Source organism: Parus major, chromosome 8 (genome assembly GCF_001522545.3).
Source record: "Parus major isolate Abel chromosome 8, Parus_major1.1, whole genome shotgun sequence".
Taxonomy (NCBI): domain Eukaryota; kingdom Metazoa; phylum Chordata; class Aves; order Passeriformes; family Paridae; genus Parus; species Parus major.
This window is the reverse complement of record NC_031777.1, coordinates 17070380-17090903: the sequence shown is the minus strand read 5'-3', so window position 1 is coordinate 17090903 and position 20524 is coordinate 17070380. Positions and strand designations below refer to the sequence as shown.

Genomic DNA, 20524 nt, shown 5'->3' with positions numbered 1-20524 from the left:
TTTTTTAGAATAGAATTACACGTTTATTGTTCACATTTGAAATACCTTGGTTCCTGACTGAACCATTGAAAGCCCTAATGGATCTGTAAACTGAGTATCACTATAAAACAATTTAAAATGCCATGTAAAATAATATTTATGTATGCATGTTTCATTTCATGGTTTCTCAGCATAACCACTTGTTCTATTTACAAATATATAAAGATTTTGCACTTTAAATCATTAATATATCAAAGAGGTATTTTCAAATCACAATAAATATAGAACCTGTTTTGTTAAAAATCTACAGTATACTGTACATTCAAGTCGAGGCAAAAGAGGATTTAATGCCAGTTACACTTGAGACATAAATGAACGTTTCCAATAATTAAACAATTTCTAAAAGTGCTATCTCTGCCTGTGATGAAAGGTAACATTAGGATCCAGTATTTCATTACAGTCAAAGTTTCAGACCATTGCTTTATTCACAGAATTAGAGCTTCTGTTACTAGAAAAATATCAAAGCTTTTATATATTTTTAAGTTTTCTTTCAAGAGTTGCAAGAAAGAGGCAAAAAGTGGTCTAAAAAATAAAAGCCATGTGCACACACAGAAACACACCACAATTCAGATCACCACATAATCCTCTAGAAGAATGATCAAACTCACAGCATTCTGTTTCATTTAGAATGATAAGTTTATGAACAAGTCTCTAACAAAAATCCCAGCAGGCAACCCTAGAAGTCTAAGGCAGCTGTTCCATGAGCAAGTTTCTGCATAGCAGAGTGCCAACTCCAGAGTCTTCCCATGACTTTGTGCATTCTTCAGTTTCTTCTTTGTCATCACTTTCCACACACAGATTTGGCATGTTATGTGCAGCAGGTTTTTCTGATGCAACACTGGAAGCAGAAAAAAAAAGTTCCAATGCAAATAAATAATGCTTTGAATGGAAAGAGTATTATTTTGATGATATAATGTTTAATATCCTTTGTTATACATCAACCATAAGCTTTAGATTATGCTGTGCTCTATACAGTGTTCAGCACTCTAAAAAACATCTACAACATTGTTTCACAAACCTGTTTTGTGTAATATACTGAGATATCTGGCACGGTTCTGGTGAAACAGTAGGACTTAACACAGAGGGAGTTGTTTTTTGCCGAGATGCAGACTTCACTAAACAAATGTCTGGGTCAGAACCTAAGAGAGACACACATCATCAGTTAAGCTGCAGTCCACTGGAAAAAAGCAAGTCCTTCAAGTCTTTGTGTCCTCTACTTAAAAAAAAAATAAAACAAAGACCTTAAGGCAGAGCTATAATAACTCTTACTGACATAGACCTGGGATATTTTTTTTAAAGTATGTTATTGAATGAAGTTATGTTAAAATTCTAAATTTGAAAATGCAGCATTTGCATACACAGCCACCACAGCAAGTAATCATATGAAGTCACTCAAATGTAATTTCTCACTTTACAATCAATAAAGCTTTTTTTATTCCTCAAGTAAAGACTTCTCCAGCATTCACAGACAGTAATTAACACCAACATGAGAACCTGCAAGCTTGTCAGAATACAGAAAACAAAATCAAAATGAAGTTAGATGTCTTACTGTTTACATGAACCAAACCATCACTCAAGTCAATAAAAGACATGGATTAGCTCACATTCAGATTTCAAAGGTTTCATATGAAGTGGAAAAGTGATTACACTACAGAGTGATTACATGTTTTACAGTATGCATGAAAGCACCTGAAAGTTACCTGCTGTGTTGTCAGGTATTTGATACACACTAGATTGTTTCACAAATATAAATTCACTACATAAATAATTACCAGGAAGGGAGTTACAATTCACTTTTAAAAAAGAAATTTTGAACCATCAGTTACCCTGACATGTGGAGGCACACAGATGCACAGCAAATTTTTTCTTGAGACCTTTTGGTTTTTTAATAGTTTTGTTCATAGTTGTGACTTCTAGTTGAAAGGAAGAAAAAGAAATTGTGCAAGAACATAAATTGAACCAAATACTTGCTTCTTAAGAAGGCACTTGGAGTTGTCACATTTTCAGACTTGCAATCAGCAGTCATAGTTAAGAACTGGTGCTTCAGCCATGCTCCTCTATCTTCTTCAAATGCCTTTCTCTAAGAAAAGAAATGACAATTTACACTTACAACGACAGGAAAAAGCTTAGCCCACATTAAACTGATGCTATTCTATTTCAGAAAGCCAAAGTCATAACATGTCCATGTCACTAAGGAGAGCCAGAAGCTTAACACAGCAAATACTGTCTGTGAACAAGCTTTTGAGCCCAATGAGGACTGGCTGAGGAGGCACTTACAAGCCAAGTCCCACTGTGTGTTCCACAGAGGTCTGAGTAATCCTTTCACTTTACTGCTCTACACCCCAGTGGCACTGTCTCCTATGCTCCCTATCTCCCTCAGAGCAGCACTAACTCTTGGAGCAGCCCTCATCCAAGGCAGCTGCCAGGAACAATTACTGCTTAAGCCTTCTAAACAGGGAAAAATTACATTGAAAATAGCACTGATTGCTTCTGTCTAAAACTGGGGAAATATGGGGTTGTTTCACTTTCCAGCCCCTCTGAGCAGAAAAAGAAAATAATGCCTAACAGACAAGCTCCAAGAGATCTGATGGCTCTGGAATCAAGCAACAAGGTATTTCATCTCCAAAAACCATCAGTGAAACAGGATGCTCCTATTCTATGTTAGTAGAAAAACAGAGGAAGCTGAACTCCAACGCAAACTTTCACAAACACCTACAAAGCTTTGCATCTCATTTCATACTTCAGCATTGTGACAAGCTGAAGCATGAGCAGTTATATTTATGCTGCAATGTAGTCCTAAACACTTCCAGACAAACAATTACTGTTTATTATCACTCACGATTTTTAAAGCTGAATTCAATGTGCAACATGAAATTAACCAACTCACTAAAATGCAAATAAAATTAAATTAGTCATAGTTATTATTTGTTACCATGTGAGCTACTGCTATCCCAGTAGCTTAAGTGAAATCTAGAGTATTTTATATTCTGGGTCAGACAGGTTGGCCACTTAGCTCCATATTGTGTCTCCAACAATAGCCATGAGATGCTATTTATAAGCATTATTATTAAAAATTATTATTACCACTTTTTGCAGTGCATTCCCTCAAAGATTCCCATTCCCAAAAACCATTTGATTATGGATACTGAAAGTCACCCCCTTGTGCCCCAATTTTTATTATCTGTGTGTTGCCCATAAGCTCAGGCAACTGCTTTTTGAACTTGATGGTACACATTGCCTTTACAATCTCCTTCGAAAAAAATCCAGAAGTCAACTACCTAACTATAAAAAAAACAAACAGAAAGTACATTTTTGGGTATGTTTCTGACTTAATTTCAAAATTAAGAATTCCCTCTAGTCCAAGTCTTGAGGGATTTGGTGAACAGCAGTAGCACTTTCGTCTGCTCAAACTGAATCCACAGCTTTATAAATTTTAATCACATCTCACTCCAACTCTCTGTTCTGCACATCAAAGCAAGCTGTTCTGTAAGCAATAAAGTCCATTTATTTTTTCCTGTCACATCTGTACCATCCTAGTTTCACAATCACATCATCATGACCTTTCCCTGCCAAACTTGTAACCCCCTTCACATTCTTGACCCAAACTACGGGCTATACCAAAGGACATGTGCTAGAGCTCTTTCACAGACACATCTACCCTGACTGCCAGTATCTGTATTTACTGGCCAGCTTAGCTACACAACCAGAACAGATGATGACCCTACGAAGGGAAACATAGCAATTACTCGGTGTTTTTGCAAAGTCACTGGTTTTCACCAAAGTTTAGAAATCAATTGCCTTTGAGATTCAATCCTGAGGACAAATTTGACTGAAATTTGTAAAAGCCTTACTTTTGTAGGAAACCAAACTTTAGCAGTGTCTAAGGCATTTAGCTAATAAATTTTGTAAGTACTTAAGATATTTCAAACGCTGAAACAAAACTGGTTTGGTTCAGTTGCAGAAACTGTTTTCCAATACACACAAAAACCTTGGCTTTTTAAATTGCCAAGAGAATGATCTTCCAGAACAACCCAAGATACATTCTGTACAGTATGGCAGTGATCTTCCTCTACAGACATCAGAAACTGATATTGCTGGATGGCTCCACTTTAGCATGTATAAAGAACTCGTAATTCATCTTCCATAAGAGCTCCCTTTCCTAATACCTCAAGTCCTAATCTAATAGCAGCTTCTGTAAAACTTTTTCGTTCCTTCTCAAAATTCTTTTTTTGTTCTCGAAATAGTCTCCATTCTTCCTGAAGACGCTCTCTTTCTTCCAACAAATAGCAGTCTTGTAGTAACAGAGTGGTGTCATCATCATCACATGTAAGCTGTTGCTGGAGATATAAAGCAACAAAAGACAAATGTTAAATTGTGAGTAACTTATAAGAGGTACAGTATTTCCATAGGTTCAATTTTATCAGAAAAATGGTTGAAGTTTAATACAGAAAAAATGCAGTAGATATCAAATTGGTGGATAGTGGGGGAAGATTTCAGATAGCAATCAAAATGTCCCTGTTCAGGAAGCCTCACCTTCATTTAGCCCCACAAAATTATTTCTACCAGGGTAAAAAGTCCTTAAGTTATAACCAAGCCACTGGCAGACTTAGACAACCCACTAAGTTGTTCCATTTTAAAAGCATGATCAAGGAATGGAGAAAGGCTCAGAGGCAAGAAGGGTGGAGCTTTAAATAAAATACACTTGGATTAAATTGAGAAAAATAAGAACAAATAAAGCCTACTACCTGTAAAAGCTGTTGCTGAGTTTTGATCATTTCTTTACATTGTTGAATCTCTAACTCTAGCTTTCCAGTTTCTAGCTCATGGTCTTCTCTTGAAATGACATCTTTTTCATTCAAAACTCCTGAATGTCCACGTGACACTAAGGAGGAAAAAAAAACATCTTTAAGACAAGTTAAAAAACCCCCAATACTTCATATCAGAGACTCCTTGGAAGAACAAAAGATTTTAGAATATTTGCTTCACCCTGAAAGACAGACAGTGTACTCAAAAGCAGTTTTATCAGAGACAAGAGATCCAGAGTTGGTGCTACACCTGTAATTACCCATCAAATCCAGTTCACGGGGAAAAAAAAACCAAAACCAATGAAAACGTGGCTGTTTCCCATTCCTCAAGGTAAATCAACCATCTACACTGCAGTAAGTGTTACACAAAATCCTCACTTGATTCAGCAGTCATTTAAAAGAAAACTCAAGACAACTAAAGGTGGTTTTTTCCCACTGGCATGCTGCTAGCCCGTTCTTCTGAGCCCATTTTTGAAGGGCTTATGTGTTCATAAAAATATGACAACAGCTATATTTATCACAGATATAAAAAGAAAGCCTTTTCCTTCAAGTCCTGTGAAGGAGAAATGGAGCTAACAGACATTGGATGCATGTTTTTATTCCAGTAAGGGAATGAATTACAGAAATGGTTGTATTTTATACAATTCCATTCTGCTTTATTTAGCTTAATGCATAGCTAAATCACAATGGCTATAAATCAGCCAAGTTTTGATCCCCTAAAGCCAGTATTTGAACATTAATAGAACCCTGAAGGGCTACAACTAGGGTCAACCCATTAAACTAGAAAACCTAGAAGATGACTCTGAAGAGGAGCAAATAATTCTAACATTTTTTTTCCGATGCTTATTTTTCAGTTAGTTACACCAAATAAATTATTACAAGCATTCTTAAAATCCTGTCTAGGGTGTAAACATACTCTCAAAGGCCACCTGCTCTTTTATGTGCAATTGCATGCATGACCTTCTCAATCTTACCCTTGACAGCAAACATCCCTGTGGTAGTGGCTGCATTTACTTGCATGGGAAAATAATACTAGGAAAGAATTTTATATATTTTTAGCTGTCTTAATGCTGTTTAACAGCTGGAAATAAGGAGAGTCCAGCACCATACCATCAGTCGCTTTGTTTTAGAATGCCACAAGAACTCTCAGAGGATGTGGCAAGACAAGGATCTTGAGAGGGAATTACATATTTTGCATTCAGTTATTTCAAACTGTCACATCTGTATTACTTTTTCTAAAATGTATTTTACATGTACATATAATGCAGTTAAACACCAACCTTGGTTATCCAGCTTTTCAACGTGATTTTTCAATATTCGCCACTGTTTTCTAATGCTGTTGGTAAGCTGTTCTCGCACAGTTTCACAAGATAATTCCCACATATTCTCTTTATTTAATTCTCCAATATCTTCCTCCTGGTCTGACAGCACCTGTAGGAGCAGAAATAAGAAGGTGCAAACCATTTCACCCCTCCAAATATGTGTATTTGTTTAAATAAATATGTACATAGATTCAGTTTACTGAAGAGAAGAAAAACTCTTACATAAAGGAAAGATTTTTCCATCCAGGGAAATTTGACTCTCAGGAAGTTCAGCTCCCTGACAGAATAATGCTGAGGTGACCAGGCAGCCCCCAGAACCCCACCAGAGACCATGGGTCAGCTAGCAAGACTCAGTCACTCTCATCTTCAACCTAGACAGGTCCAGACTGCTGAGTTCTACTGTCAGACTTAAGCAGTAGCTGCGCCGGTATGGGGGCAAGTCATCCAGTCAAGTCAAGAAGAGTCCTCACATCTTATAAAGAAGATGAAAGAGAATCTAGTGCTTTTCTACATAGCCATGGTAGTGAACTGTTCAATAAAAACATCCTGTGTAAATAAATACTTAAAATCTGGAAACAGACAAGCAAACCCTAGGCACGCACAATCCAGTATTTTGCGTTGCAATGTAGAATTACCTACCAGTAGCTACCACATTTAAATTCATTCAAAGAATATTTTCAAGCTTTTAATTGACTTGCTGGAAAGAATACACTGTGTCCTGTTCACAGAGAGCAGAATATTCAAACATGGATGGATTTCACAAAAAGTACATGGTGTGCAATCCACTGCAACTCTCATAAGAGGTTTACTGTTTTTAAATAACTATCAAATTACTTCAGCACTATACCAAACTACTATGGAGACTTAATTTTAACTGAAGAACACTTACCAGCCCATCTTCAGATCTTTCTTTAGGTTTTTGTTTCTGTGGTGGAAGAAGTGAAATAATATCTTTCTTCATTTGCTGAAGAACTTTCTTTAGCTCAGCATTTTCCAGTAAAAGCTGTTTTTGGCGCTGTTCATAATCACTTAACAGAACTTTGTACATTTCTTCTTCGTTTCTGGAAGAAATAATCTTACAGTAACAACATAACAGCCCTAATACATGCTTCAATTAATGTTGTTCTAAGACAACTACCTGGCTTCTGTCTTATCAGTCCTCCATGCACCTCTCTTCCCATCAGCTCTACCAACATAATTTAGAACTTCCATAGCTACAAATGAAAAGGATATTTCAAAGTGTAAAACAATATGCAAATAGATATTTAGATGACATTGCATTTATATGTAGTTACTATAAAAAGACCACATTACTCAAATACCACCCCCCTTCAGACTCATATGAAACCACATGGCCCTGGTTAAAGCAAAAATAACACCGTTCAAGAAAAAAAAAGATAAGTTTTTGAGTTTGGAAACTCAGAAGGATTTATTCTCATCATGTCTTCTTTTTTATGCATTTCTTTATGTCAGCTTTACCCCTATTTCAACCTTTATATCAATGTATCAACTCTATGCTCATTCTGGCAATAATGCCAGTTTTATTTCCTGTTTAGGATAAGGAACTTCTTAATGTTTCATAAGATATTCCTCAAAACAAAGAAACTTCTCTGTCCATGTTTGAATAAAAATAATCTAAAAAACCCCAACCACACCACCAAAAAAAGCCCAAACCCAATATATGACTACAGATTAGTGGTCCAAGCTAGTTAGATATCAAGAAAATAGTAACTAGTTTAAAACCCTGCTATTTTCACCTCACTGATACTTGAACTAGTACTAGCCACCTGAAGTCAAGAATGTTTAAGTTTCTCTGACCTCTGGATGAAGTTTCTAGAACTTACTGAACTGATGATATCTAAAGATTTTCTGCAGCCAAAATAGGTGCTACTCCTACTGTGTCCTAACTTGGTTGGGCTTAATCACAAGGACTTTTAGAAAACTAAGTCAGCAGAGAACTATCTTGGCAACAACATGAATTGTTTTCTTCTGGTTTAGTGAACTAAATGAGCTTACTAAAAAATGCATTACAGCTGGCAAACAGCTGGGTTTGGGGGTGTCAGGTGGACAAGAGCAGGACTTCCTTCCACTGGAAATATATTAGATAAATACTTAAAGGCCAGATATATGAACCAAAATGTACTCCTCTTTTTAATACCTAACAATACCCATTTTCAGCCATTTTTCATGGAAAATTCTATTTATGGTAAATAGCACTGATGAATGTCTTGAACAAAATTTTTGGGCAGTACAACATACAAGTACTCATGATAAAGGAGATCTGTTTTCTCCTCTTTTAAGAGTACAGGATGGTACATCTGCCTTGTGTAACTTCCTCTCAAACCTCTCATTACTTGTGCTAACCACAAGCAGAGTGTAGTACCTCCAAAGTAAAAAGCTCACAGTGTGCCTTCCTGATGGCAACTGCTTGGAACAATACAGTGTTTATGACATTATCCAAAATCTTGTGGCAGCAACAGTAGTAAAAAAATAGAGGAGAGACGGTTCTAGCATAGGCATTGATTCCTATGGAATCCTAGGAATAAATTTTCCTTAGTAAAGTAAAAAAAAAAAAGCCACCAAAGAACCAACTCTGCCTCATTTGGTAAACATCAGCATTTGGTTCATGTTTGATAAGTGATCTTATGGAACACAGTACAGAAAAATCTTACACAGTCAGTTAACATGAAATATTGCATCTTTAACATCCTAACATCCAAATAAAATCTGCAAGAGGGTCGCGTTGTCTTTAAAGACGAAAATGCTTAAAACTGGCTCTGGAACATATAGAATATGCTAATTTTGCTATTGTAAAATTCAAAGGCACTACTTACCTAACTTTTTGTCTTTTTTATTCATGACTAACTGATGTAAGCGTTCCTTTAATTTGTTATATTCTCTCTCTTTCCTCTTCATATCATGATTGTATTGTGTAGCTCTACTTGAAATTATGTTCTGCAACTTCTGGACCTAAAAGCAATGCCACAAAAGGCTGTTTCTTGAACTAAAGTACAAACATTGATTTCTTCAGAAAACCAAAATGCACGAAGCAAAACAAAACTTCTATTAAAATGTACTTCTGGTGAAAGGAAGTGCCAAAAAGAATCAGAAGAGCTCTCCCACCCCATGGATTCTGATCTCAGACTTATCTCTGAGGTAGTTTCTTTTCAGCAAAAACCCACATCAAAAGCAGCAGATTAAAATACTATAATTCCTCTGAAGTACAACTGAATTCATGCTCTGATAAGTCACACAACCTTTAACACATTTACTGAACACAGCAGAGAGATACATCTTTACTTTCAGTAATTCATGTCCAGGATCTAGGTTTACTCCAATTCTAAAGCAAGCTTGTTAGGCTTACATTAAAAAAAATCTCCTCCTCCTTGGGGCAGCAGGACATTGAAACACAGACTATTCCATTTGGTCTAAAGAAACATTAAAATACCATAAAGCAAATTTTTGACAATTATTATCAATTCCTAGGGTTGTGTTGTTTGGAGTTTCTAAAATTTTCCGATTTAACCTTACAAACATACAGCAAATTCAGTATCTTAAGCTGGAACTTTAGGAAGTTCACTATGTACAGTTAGTTCTGTGACTCCCAACTATATGAATATGTTTATGAACACAGAACGTTCACAGAAACTTGGAGGAGCCACATTCACAAAAACATAGGAGCCATGTGAAGTACAATGCTGGGGAAGGAGCATACAGGAAACAAATCCCAAACTAAGAAGTGTCATGGGTGTCAAAGCGTTTTCTGATATTGTTTCAAGATATTTATGCTTAATGAGATTGTGTTTTTGAGCTGGGTTTCCCCCACCTCCCTTATTGGTCCTTTGCTTCCCTCTATAATACAATAAGAAAACCCCAAAAGCCTCTATACACAAATGTTTGAGTAAGTGACAGAATCCTGTTGCCCCTCCTACTTTTTGGTATATCTGAACATTCAAAGTTATAGCTGTACAGAAAATCTAAAAAAACTGCACATCTGCATTTCTGCAGTAGTCTCTACTATTGTTGCAACTTTGACCTCTCCCTTACAGAATCTATTTATCTATATGCAACATGCCAGTCACCTTGAAAGACAACATTTACCAACAAAAAAACACATTCAAAATGAGCAATTACAGCACTCTGTGCAAGGAAGAAAAAAAAAATCTTCAATATCTATATAATGACTTGGGTTAATGTACAAAACAACTCACTTCATCCTTTTCATTTTTAAGTAACTGGTGCAAATTTCTGTTCTTGCTTTGCAGTTGTCTGTCTCTTTCCTGAAGCCCAACTACTTCCCTTTTAGATAATTCCAACTGTTCCTAGAAAAAGTGTTGATAGTTCAGTATCAATAAGAATTAAAAGCATAAGATCTAAAAAAAACCCAACCAACCAAAACAAACAAGCCACGTTAATCAAATTGCCAAACCACGTCACTTGAGATATGGCTTGGTATTTAAAAGATATTAACTTTTACAATTAGGACTTTTTCATTAAGTCAGGATTCTGTAAGCATATCTGTACTGTGAGAGTGAGGTGGATACTAAGCAGCCTGGATGAATTTGGAACTACAGTTTTACTGGAGCATTTTTGTTGAATAATTGAGGGTTCAATTAACACAGATATACAGACTGACCATAACAATGCAAATGGAACATCTCACATACACAGAGAAGGACAGATGGATGAGCTCATCATAACAGACAATGCAAAACTAGCATTTCAGAAAGTTTTGTCCACAAATAAGACTCAGACCTGAAATTGGCAGCTTAAATGACATCCAAATACTATATACAAGCTTTTCCTTCATATGCAAAGTGAGGTACAAATGTGCAGATATATTTCAGCAACAAGAACTTCTTAACAAACCACAGTGAAATACAGGTGACACAATAGTGCAAGTCAGGAGGATTGCTGTATGGATCTGAAAGAATCTACATGAGAAATCTCACAAGCTGACAGCCAAAGTAAATGCTCTGGGATTTATGTAGCACTAGATTTCCCTCTCCCCTTAAAGCTATTCATCTAGGCAAAGTAACTGGAGTGCTTTAGAACTTCACATTTTATAGTGTTGGTATAAAAATCAGTGCAGTTACAGATAACTTTTAATGTCATCAAAATCCTTCTACATGAATGACCAATCTCAGCAAAAGGGCTAGTATGATTTTGAAAATCCACAGCAGTACTTCTCAGGGAGAAGGTGCCAACCAGCCTAAGTGAAAAGCAAACCGAAAAAAGCACTGAGTCATGCACTGAAATATTTTCTCTTTTTTTCTATTTTATTTTCTTAACAGAATTAAGAGAAAGTCAAGTCTTTTCTAATAGGACTGCACATACAAGTGCACCCAGGAACTTACAATATATCAGCTACTCCACAGGGGCTGGCCTTAAGCATGTGTTTACCCTGTGATAAAATGAAGCTTAGTAACTTCTGGTTTAACAATAGATTCTGAGCAATTCTTACAAAGAGACTTTATAGCTGGATGCTCAAGAAATCCAACAACAACAAAAAAAACACATACGAAAGCTAATGATATGGAAAAAGACTAATAAAAACCCTGCACTAGAAGAGTTATCCGTGCTTTTACCTGTTACAATTATATTGGGGATTTATCTTTTAGAGCTGGGCATACCCTTTTAAGCAATGCTAAAATGCTAATAGGAACTGAAGCATTTAATACTCAGTGTACATTAACACTTCCAATTCAGTCTTTCCCCTTCCTTGGTTAAGGAGGCTAAAATTCTAAGCAATTGGAAGTTTTCTTATTAACTCATATTTCATTAACTTTAAGGCATTTTCATTTGGAAAAAAAATACTTCAAAAACCCCAAAATAAAAATGAAAATGCAACTGCAAATTAGTACTGGGTAGGAAACAAAAAATAAAAAAAGGACTTGCTGTTAAGAATGCAGAGAGCTGCATAATTCTAGTGGAATGATCTTGTTTTCTACCTTTAACTTAGCATAGCAGTTCTGTAAGTGATCCATATCACTTCCCAGTTTCAGATGCTGCATTTCTACTTCTTCCTGAGCTCGAAGGTTCTTGTGCTGCAGTACAAGCAATCCATTCATGCAATTTATGATAGATATTAAATTTAATTCTTTTCCTCTGGACTCCGCATAAATAGAAGGAAATCCCAATGTTGTCAATTCCTGGTAAAAGACAAGAGGGGAGAGGGGGAAAATGAGATCAATAACTGGATCAATCTCTCATCATTCTCCAAAGGAAGAACAGTATTAGGTGAAACCTGTATGTAGGGGGAAAATCTTACTTCCCACCAACTTCAGCTGCTGGGCACTGACAAAGAAGCCTTATTAATCCTGTCAATCTTTTTTTACCATAATCAATTGTTTGCAGGTGACAATCTCCAATAAACAGAAAGATCTGGCTTACCCTATCAATATAGGATATACTCTGTTCAATATTCTCTTCTGTGCAGAAGGCACCGAAAAAGCTGTGCATGTTTTTGGATGAAGGCAGTGACAAGCGTAGCACTTGTGAGCTCATGCTTGTAGGAGATCTCTTGCTTTCTGAGGTATATGGAAGTGTATTTTTGCTATCTAAAAATTAAACATGAAGAAGAAATCAGCTATTATTTTAACACATCACATAAAAACCAAAGCCTTATGTACACAAGTTATTTACAGAAATTTAGATTCTAGAGCTCAGAATTTGATCAAGAATGACATTAAACAATTCACAATATATATAAAAAAGAAACTTCCACTGAAGATTTAGTCAATAACATTTTGGAGTGTTGTACCTTTCAAGTGTTACTCATCCACCAAGAAAAAACTGACCATGCTTCCTTTTTACTGACTTACTACAACAAGGGTGCAAGAGATGTGCATTCAGTAAAATTCTTACAGAATGTATGATATTATTATACTTATTAAGTATATGCTGTACTCTTCCACTAGGCAGAAATAGGCAAGAAGGTATTTACTCCTTTAACAAATTTGTAACCAATTTATGAAGCAAAAGAATATAGAACAAGCACAGAAATCTTTGAAAACACAAGATACATTGACAGATATGATTATAATAAATAAAATGTGACTGCAAGCTCTTAACCTTTCTATACATATGCAAGTACAGTATTTTACATTAGCATTTCTGTAAGAACTCAATCCAAGACAAAGCACTGCTTGTATTATTTACCATGCTGTTTAACTATTCAAATTTGTCACGCACAAGACTCCAGTCTCTCTCCTTAGCTGCTATAGCATCGCTGGTAAAATCAGCAGATCAACAAAATTTAAAATATTCCCAGTTTACCTGGTGACAGCACCGGCACAGTAATAGTCTTCCAATCTCCCATAGCAACAGAGACAGGCTGGGTACCTGAGTAACTGGTTCAGCAGCAAAGTATTTAGTACAATTGCTAGCAATGTGTGTTACGTAGGCATCTCCTAAAATAGCAAGAGCATTTTAGATTAACAAAAGCAGCTAATACAGCTAGAAGGTTAAAGAAGGCACAGGAGAGTGACTACTGAACTTGAACCAAGTGAAATTTTTCTACTTCTTTACAATGAATTGAGAGCGCAATAAACACAGCAAATAGTATTCTGTAAAAATGATGCATCTTTCTATATTTAGCCTTAACTATCTTGTAAACCATGAACTAAAGCCAAAATGCCATGCACACATGAAAATAAAGACTCATACTAGTAGATAACTAGTTGTTTCTGTTGATGTACATCAGAGAAAACAGAGCAAGCCAAATACTTTTTCCTGCCATACGTAACCAGGAAGCAATTTTATTATCGTAAACTTATATGAAGTTTGAACATATTTCTGTCTAAATGGGATTGTTACTTAAAGAGATGTATTACAAAGGCTCTAGAGAGGATATATAGGCAGAGGGCAAAGGAAATTTAAATAGATATTTAACCATTTATATTAACTTATACATTTAGTAATACTGCCTTTCCCTAGCAAATTGCTTGCTTCCTTGCAGGAACTCCAAAATTGTTGAAGGAAACAAATAGGAGAAGCCTTACCCTTGTTGGCACAGCCACTCAGTACAGCACTGTCCCTCTGGAAACTAAAGGGAAGCCACCCACACGAAAGAAAGAACAAACTAATTGTCCCCTCACCCCACCTCCACTGCACACTAAGAAGGCACATAATAGCATTAGTTATCTCTCACTGCTGGAAACTTTAAATCCAGCTTGGATGCTAAAGATTTGGACAGCACAACCCATCAGCTGTTACAGGAACAATGATACTTCAGGGAAACAAACTTTCCACCTGACAGAAAAGAAGGCCCCTTTGTTTCAACCAACACTTTGGAACGAAGTCTAAAGTCTGTTTTAGATGGATTCAGTAGATTTTAGAGCACTGGGATGTTCCTCCCTAACCACTTGCTAATGTTCCAATAAACACACTTTGGCTAAGCAACTTCTAAATTTCTGACACCAAAGCCTTATACAAAATGCTCATCACTAAAAAAAACAAAAACCTCTAGATAATTATCCAGCTAGATAAACATTTCTCCAGGTTCATAAATGTACATGGGGAAAAAAGGTAAACAGTTATTCCTCCCATGTGTTGTAATTTAGTAGCTCCTGAAAACTTCCAGATCAGAAAGTACACATAAGGCAGCAAGAAAACACAGTCAATGTAACAATTGTTGCTGTTCTTTTTAAAGAAATGGTTTGCTCTGCTTTCTCTCTACACAAATTATGCATATTTTTCTTTCTTTCTCCCCTGTAAAAGCAAGATGTTCTCAAGTTAATTAGACAACAGTGCCTTCAAAATGGAATTCAGAAGTCAGTAAGTATTAAGAGGACACACTTCTTATATGCTACTTTCATTTCTGCTGGATCCATCAGATAGATAAATGCACAAACATATGAAAAAAAGGCAGCAAATTAAGGTACAAGTATGTTTAAGTATGCAGGATTGTGATGTCAGTAACGAAAACAATCTAATAACATTTTTTCAAATTTTATTAAGAACCTCAAGACACAAATTCTATCAAGGACTGTTGGAAAGTCCACAAAAATACTTACCTAATTTTAGATATGCTGCTACTTCCAAACAATTGGCTTTTATTCTTTAAGAGATTGCACCCACACTCACTGAACACACAGTATTATCAACCCCCAGGTCTCTCTGCACTGACAATACTACTCTGACACAGCATCTGTCACCCTAAACAATGTCTGACTGGAAGCAGGACTAATCCAGGTCTAAGAATGCAATGATTCCCTAAATTTGCACCCTGCAAGTCACACACACATTCATTTAGAGCAGATGCTTTAGCAAGACAACCCTGTACACAGGGATTTCTTATAGTTACTTCCCTACCAGGGTCAATGACTTGCCCAAAAACCTGCTTTCACCCACTGCTTTCTAGAGGTAATTGCCCCAATTGCCAGTGTCACTTTCTCTCCCAAGCAAGAAATTCCTGGAGGCCAAGGCATGGATGGATTGTGCAAAAATGAGCCTCTGGGTCCCAAATTCAAAAATGTGAATACAAGAGCAGAGCCACCTCACTGAAAAAAGAAATCTTGTATCAAACAAAAAGACCACAACATACACCCCACTAAAATCACAGAGCTTGATTAAAACCAAGGAAGTAGTAATCAAACCAAGGCATTTAAGTGCTAGTTGGAACAAATGAAGTGCAAAAACCCCAAGGAACTTTAAAAAAAAAGCACTACCATGGTAATAACATACCAGAAGTTCTTTGAAAGCCACCTTGGGAATTTTTGGACAAAAAGCCACAGAAGTATTTCCAGAAGCTTCTAGATAATTCACTAATAAATACATCTTTTTTTTTCCAAGAACACAATTAGAGATCAAAATTAGTATAATTCATAAGCCCAAAGAGCTGAAAGAAGCTGTTCATAAAATTACTGATTTGTGTTTTGGGGGACAGGAGAGGAACTGACAATAAATGTGCCAAGATTTAAGATCGAAATCTGATTAATTAAGTCTGAGTTCAAACCATATAAAAACTTGAAAATCATAAGCAGCAAGAAGTAAAATTATAAACTTAACACAGTACCAGTGCACTAAAAAATTCTAAATACCACATTTAAACTTGAAAAGGAGCAGTTGTAACTGGGTTTGTAAAACACACAATCAGCAGAGAATTGTCACAGTCCCGTGGTCATATTGCACCACTTGATCATCCCTAAACCAGACAAGTGGGAAATGCAGTATCTGCTAACCCAGAAAACTTCTACCCCCCACCAAGGTAGGGAGGATATGGAAAGGCAACTCTGGAAAGGTGCAGTGTCTCAGAAGAAAGTTTGTAGAGTCAGTATCAACCAGAAATTGTCAACATTCCCTCTCTGTGTATTTCAAATACTACAACTTGTGACATGCATGTGTTCCAACTTGTAAAATTGCGGGGGTACTTAGCATTTACTTGAAGACCAGTGTGATTCTTTTATTCTAAAATAATATCCAAAGGGAGCTATGGAGCTGTTTAAAGCTTTTACATTTGCCTAGTAATCCACAGATGTCACACAGATGGCTTTTATCCGGATAGACAAAAAGACAAAAGTCTAGGTAAATTTAAGGTACACTCTAGACATGACATTGTAGGTTTACAAATACATCCCTGATTATGCCATGTCATACACTTACTTTAATTCGTGTAATTGCCATGAAAGTCCCTCCATTTCCTCCCTGGAGTTTTATTGTCTCTCTACAGAATTCCTAATAACAGTGTATCATTAGCACTAATATATATATATTACATCCAGTGATAATGGTATGGTAAAAAGAATAATTTCCTCTAAAAAACTATTACAGTTTTAGTGACCTTTATTTAATATTGTAATTTTAATGATGGCTCTTGCAATTAAATCTGAACCCAGATTTTTCTTCCCACACTAATAAAATTGTGGCAATTTAATCATTAATCTATTAGCTTCAAAATGAGGGTGAAGAAATCCCTCAACTTATCCACATTCTATGGAAAGTTTAAGCTGTATCAGCTGAATTTCCCAGTATTATCAAAAGTAACATGAAAAATCAAGTCAAACCACCCAGCCTGTGAGTATGAAGTCTCTTAATTCTAGATGCATCATACTCAAAAATCCCAACTACATTTCTCCCCTCCATTCTACTTAGAAAAAACCAAACAAGAAAACAAATTAAAATTACCAAGTTTTTTAAGAAAATAAATATTCCATCTTCTCAACACACTTAATTACACAAAGCTATACTCTTACATCTGATAAAATTGAGTGTTCAGTGACTGTTCTGTCATGGTCTTTGCCTCAAACACTCAGGTTACAAGGAATATAATCTGATGTATTACCTCAAGATTCAACTCTACATCCTATGTACACAGATAACTGAAATTCTGTTAATTCAGTCACTGGAAACACATGGAAACATTTTATCTGGCTCCCAAATTCCAACCCCATTTTGAGCTAACACAATGGATTTCACATTAGCATTTTCCTATCATTGAACAATAACTCTATTGTTAATGTTCGAAACTGAATTTCTCCCTTTGCACTCACAAACCACTTACTAAAAGTAGCCATAGCAGAACATTCTGTTACCAAATCTCCCTATGTCACAGACAAGAGGAGAACCTCAGAAACCAGTTCTGCATGTCCTCTTCTTCCTGAGGTCAGCTTTAGTCAAACCTTACAGCTGTCTCTGCAAGCAGACAACTTTTTAAAAGAAAAACAAACCACTGTCTTATTAGTTCCTAAAGTTGGTGAGATATTTACTGGGCAGAGTCAGAACTAGTATCCCAGATATCAGAAATTAGGAAACTTACATGCTTCAGTAGCATATAATCTGAAAGTTAAAATGGGATGCAAGAGGATAACTACATAACTTCTCTAGAGATTACCAGGGAATTCAAGGAATAATTCTCCTGTAAATTCTAGGTTTTCTGTTAATCAAAACAGATCACAGAAAAGATATGACAACTCCAAACAAATGGGATTGGTGAAATGTCAGCATACCTTCTGTGGAAGGAAGGAACACTAACAAGTCTGCCACAGTGCTCTGGAAGAAGGAATCATCCAACAAGATCTGGACAAGACAGCATAATTGCATTTTCAAAAAGCTTTTCACAATGTTCCCGCCAAAAGCTCTTGAATTAAGACATTAAGGTATTTATAAACAACTGATTATAAATGGGAAAGGGCAAAGTGTAGGAACAAGTTATAGAAAGGTGAGCAAAGTGTATGAAAGTCACAAAGAGATAAAAATTAGAGTCAGGCATTTCTGTTGTTCAGTGGGATTTAAAAAAGTGATGAACACGTGATATACTCATGTACTCGACACAGTTATTCACAAAAATAAACACAGGTTGAATGATAAACTGCAGAAAGTTGTCCTCAAGCTGAACAAATGAATAATAAAAATCAGCAGCTGAAATTTCTCGTTCATAAACACAAACTAACACAATGAAAAACACAACTCTGCTATGCACTTAAACCAACAGACTCTAGTTAGGCATTATCATGCAGGAAGAGATCCCAAGTCCCTGTGATTAGTCCTCTGGAAATAACGGCCCCCAGGCAGTTAACAGAACCCTGGAGCAGAGGACAGAAAAGACCATCATAATGTCTCCTGATGAATACTAAGCTTCTCCACCTTAAATAACTCACAGAGGTACAACCTTCCCTGTAAAAAAAGACAGAATCTACCTAAATATGGTGCAAGAAAGGTCAAGCAGTGCTTTCATACGAGAAACTAATAAGCTGTGACTTTTCAACTAGAAGAGGAAACAGCTGGAGAAACAGAACAACACACAGAAAACAAATATTCTTTGCTTCTTTTAACACTGCAGTTATAAAGAACGCAATGAAACATTCAGTGCAAAAGCTGAGAAATAAGGGCGTTTTTTCCACATAAAACACAATTAAACTGTGGATCTGCATCACCAAGAAGTACTGTGAATACTCAGTATATAAACTACCTCAAATTTTTCGAGAAACATCCATCAGCATCTAATACATTTTAATACATACAGCCTGTGCTCAGAAATCCTTCAACTCCAGACTGCAGCATCTTGGGAGGATACACATATAAAAGCATTACTGTACAACCAAACTATACTTAACCTTTTTTTCCTTAGCATCTGCTGCCAGCTTCAAAACCAAGATATTTATCCCCATGAGCCTGGTGTTACCCTCTCCCATGATCTTTCTGGTCCAATTTAAAACTGATATTAGTATCACAGCTTTCTGCCCCCATCAAAAAACCCTAGAAACATCTTCCCCATAAATGCCTATAATTTGAAATCCCCATTCATTGTATCAAATAATTTCTCTAGGTCTCCTTTCTAAGTACACTATTAAGATTTACCTAATTCGTTCGCATTTTACTTCGAATGCCTCTTATTTTAAGTCATTGCCCTGAAATTCCTATCATACCTTGGCAGCCTATGGAGCTCTGCTTAACTAGTTATTTCACTCAGCACTGCAAGCAGCAGAGCACTCTACATAATCTGGGGATGCAGGAGCACTACAAACTAGTCTCGCGTTACGTCTTGATCTTCGAATTTAAAGTAGCTTTGCCGCAAATAAATAAAATCTTAAATAACGTTTAAAAAAATGCCCAAGTCACTTACGAAACCTGTACTCTTACATCACGTGAGCCGCCAGCTCAACTCCAGCAGCCACAGATTCCCTGACTCAGTAGAAAGCTTTACGGCTCTCACCTCCGAGCATCTGCCGCTTGTAGCTTCGCAGAGATAGCAAACGCTGGGCCCTACAGCGCCGGGGGCAGCGCCTGCACAGCCCAGCCCCGCCGCGGCTCTCCCTGCGCCCCGCGGTCAGCCGGAGCCTGAGAGAACGGAGCACATGTCAGGACCCACTCCCGCCCGGGCCAGCGGCAGCTGCGCCCCCACACGGGGCCCTCCCCCGGCCCGGGGCGAGCCCAGACCACGGGAGCGCCGAACTGCCCGGGCTGGGTAGGAGCGCCCAGCACAGCAGCGCCGATACCTCCGCCCCCGCCCGCGCCCGCCGCCCCGCCCCGCCCGCGCCCCGCCGGCCGCCGCCGTTACCCGCCGCGCCCAACGCCCCGCCCGTGACGGGCGGCGGAGCCCGCGCACCCCCCACCTGCTGCGGCCGCAGGGAGGAGGAGGCGGAGGAGGGGGAAGCGGCTGCCGAGCGAGCCCCGCGGGCAGTGCGGCCCTGGCCGGGCCCCGCGGGGTTAAGGCGCGCCGCGCCCCGCCCGCCCCGCCGCCATTGGCCGGCGGTTGCCGGGAGAGCTGTAACGGCACCTGCCGCGCCCGCGGGCGGCCCCGCGGCCCGGCCTCCGCCACCTGCCCGCCGCAGGCCCGGCTCCTCCGCCAGCTTAAATCCGGCCCCCCCGTGCCATCGCTCCCTGCCTGCGTAAGCAGTCACTCTCACTCTTTTAAAA

General features: G+C 37.7%; 1 protein-coding gene across 5 annotated transcripts; it reads right to left on the bottom strand.

The window, feature by feature from the left end:
* Nucleotides 1–20294, bottom strand: SSX2IP (SSX family member 2 interacting protein). Of its 5 annotated transcripts, none has more exons than XM_015636814.3 (15): nucleotides 20221–20294; nucleotides 19821–19945; nucleotides 13445–13578; nucleotides 12560–12726; nucleotides 12118–12318; nucleotides 10378–10488; nucleotides 9001–9136; nucleotides 7305–7380; nucleotides 7056–7227; nucleotides 6125–6275; nucleotides 4785–4921; nucleotides 4206–4376; nucleotides 2011–2119; nucleotides 1058–1178; nucleotides 1–877 (listed from the first exon to the last, which is right to left on the bottom strand). In XM_015636814.3, the coding sequence occupies exons 3-15, from the start codon at nucleotides 13485–13487 to the stop codon at nucleotides 724–726; spliced, it is 1749 nt and encodes a 582-aa protein (XP_015492300.1). In that variant the 5' UTR covers nucleotides 13488–13578; nucleotides 19821–19945; nucleotides 20221–20294; the 3' UTR covers nucleotides 1–723. The 5 variants fall into 5 exon arrangements, with proteins under 5 accessions (XP_015492300.1, XP_015492298.1, XP_033372334.1 ...); XM_015636812.3 differs by lacking the exon at nucleotides 20221–20294 and adding an exon at nucleotides 18115–18184 and having other exon boundaries at nucleotides 19821–20095; XM_033516443.1 differs by lacking the exon at nucleotides 20221–20294 and having other exon boundaries at nucleotides 19821–20095.
* Between the last annotated feature and the right edge of the window lie 230 nt (nucleotides 20295–20524).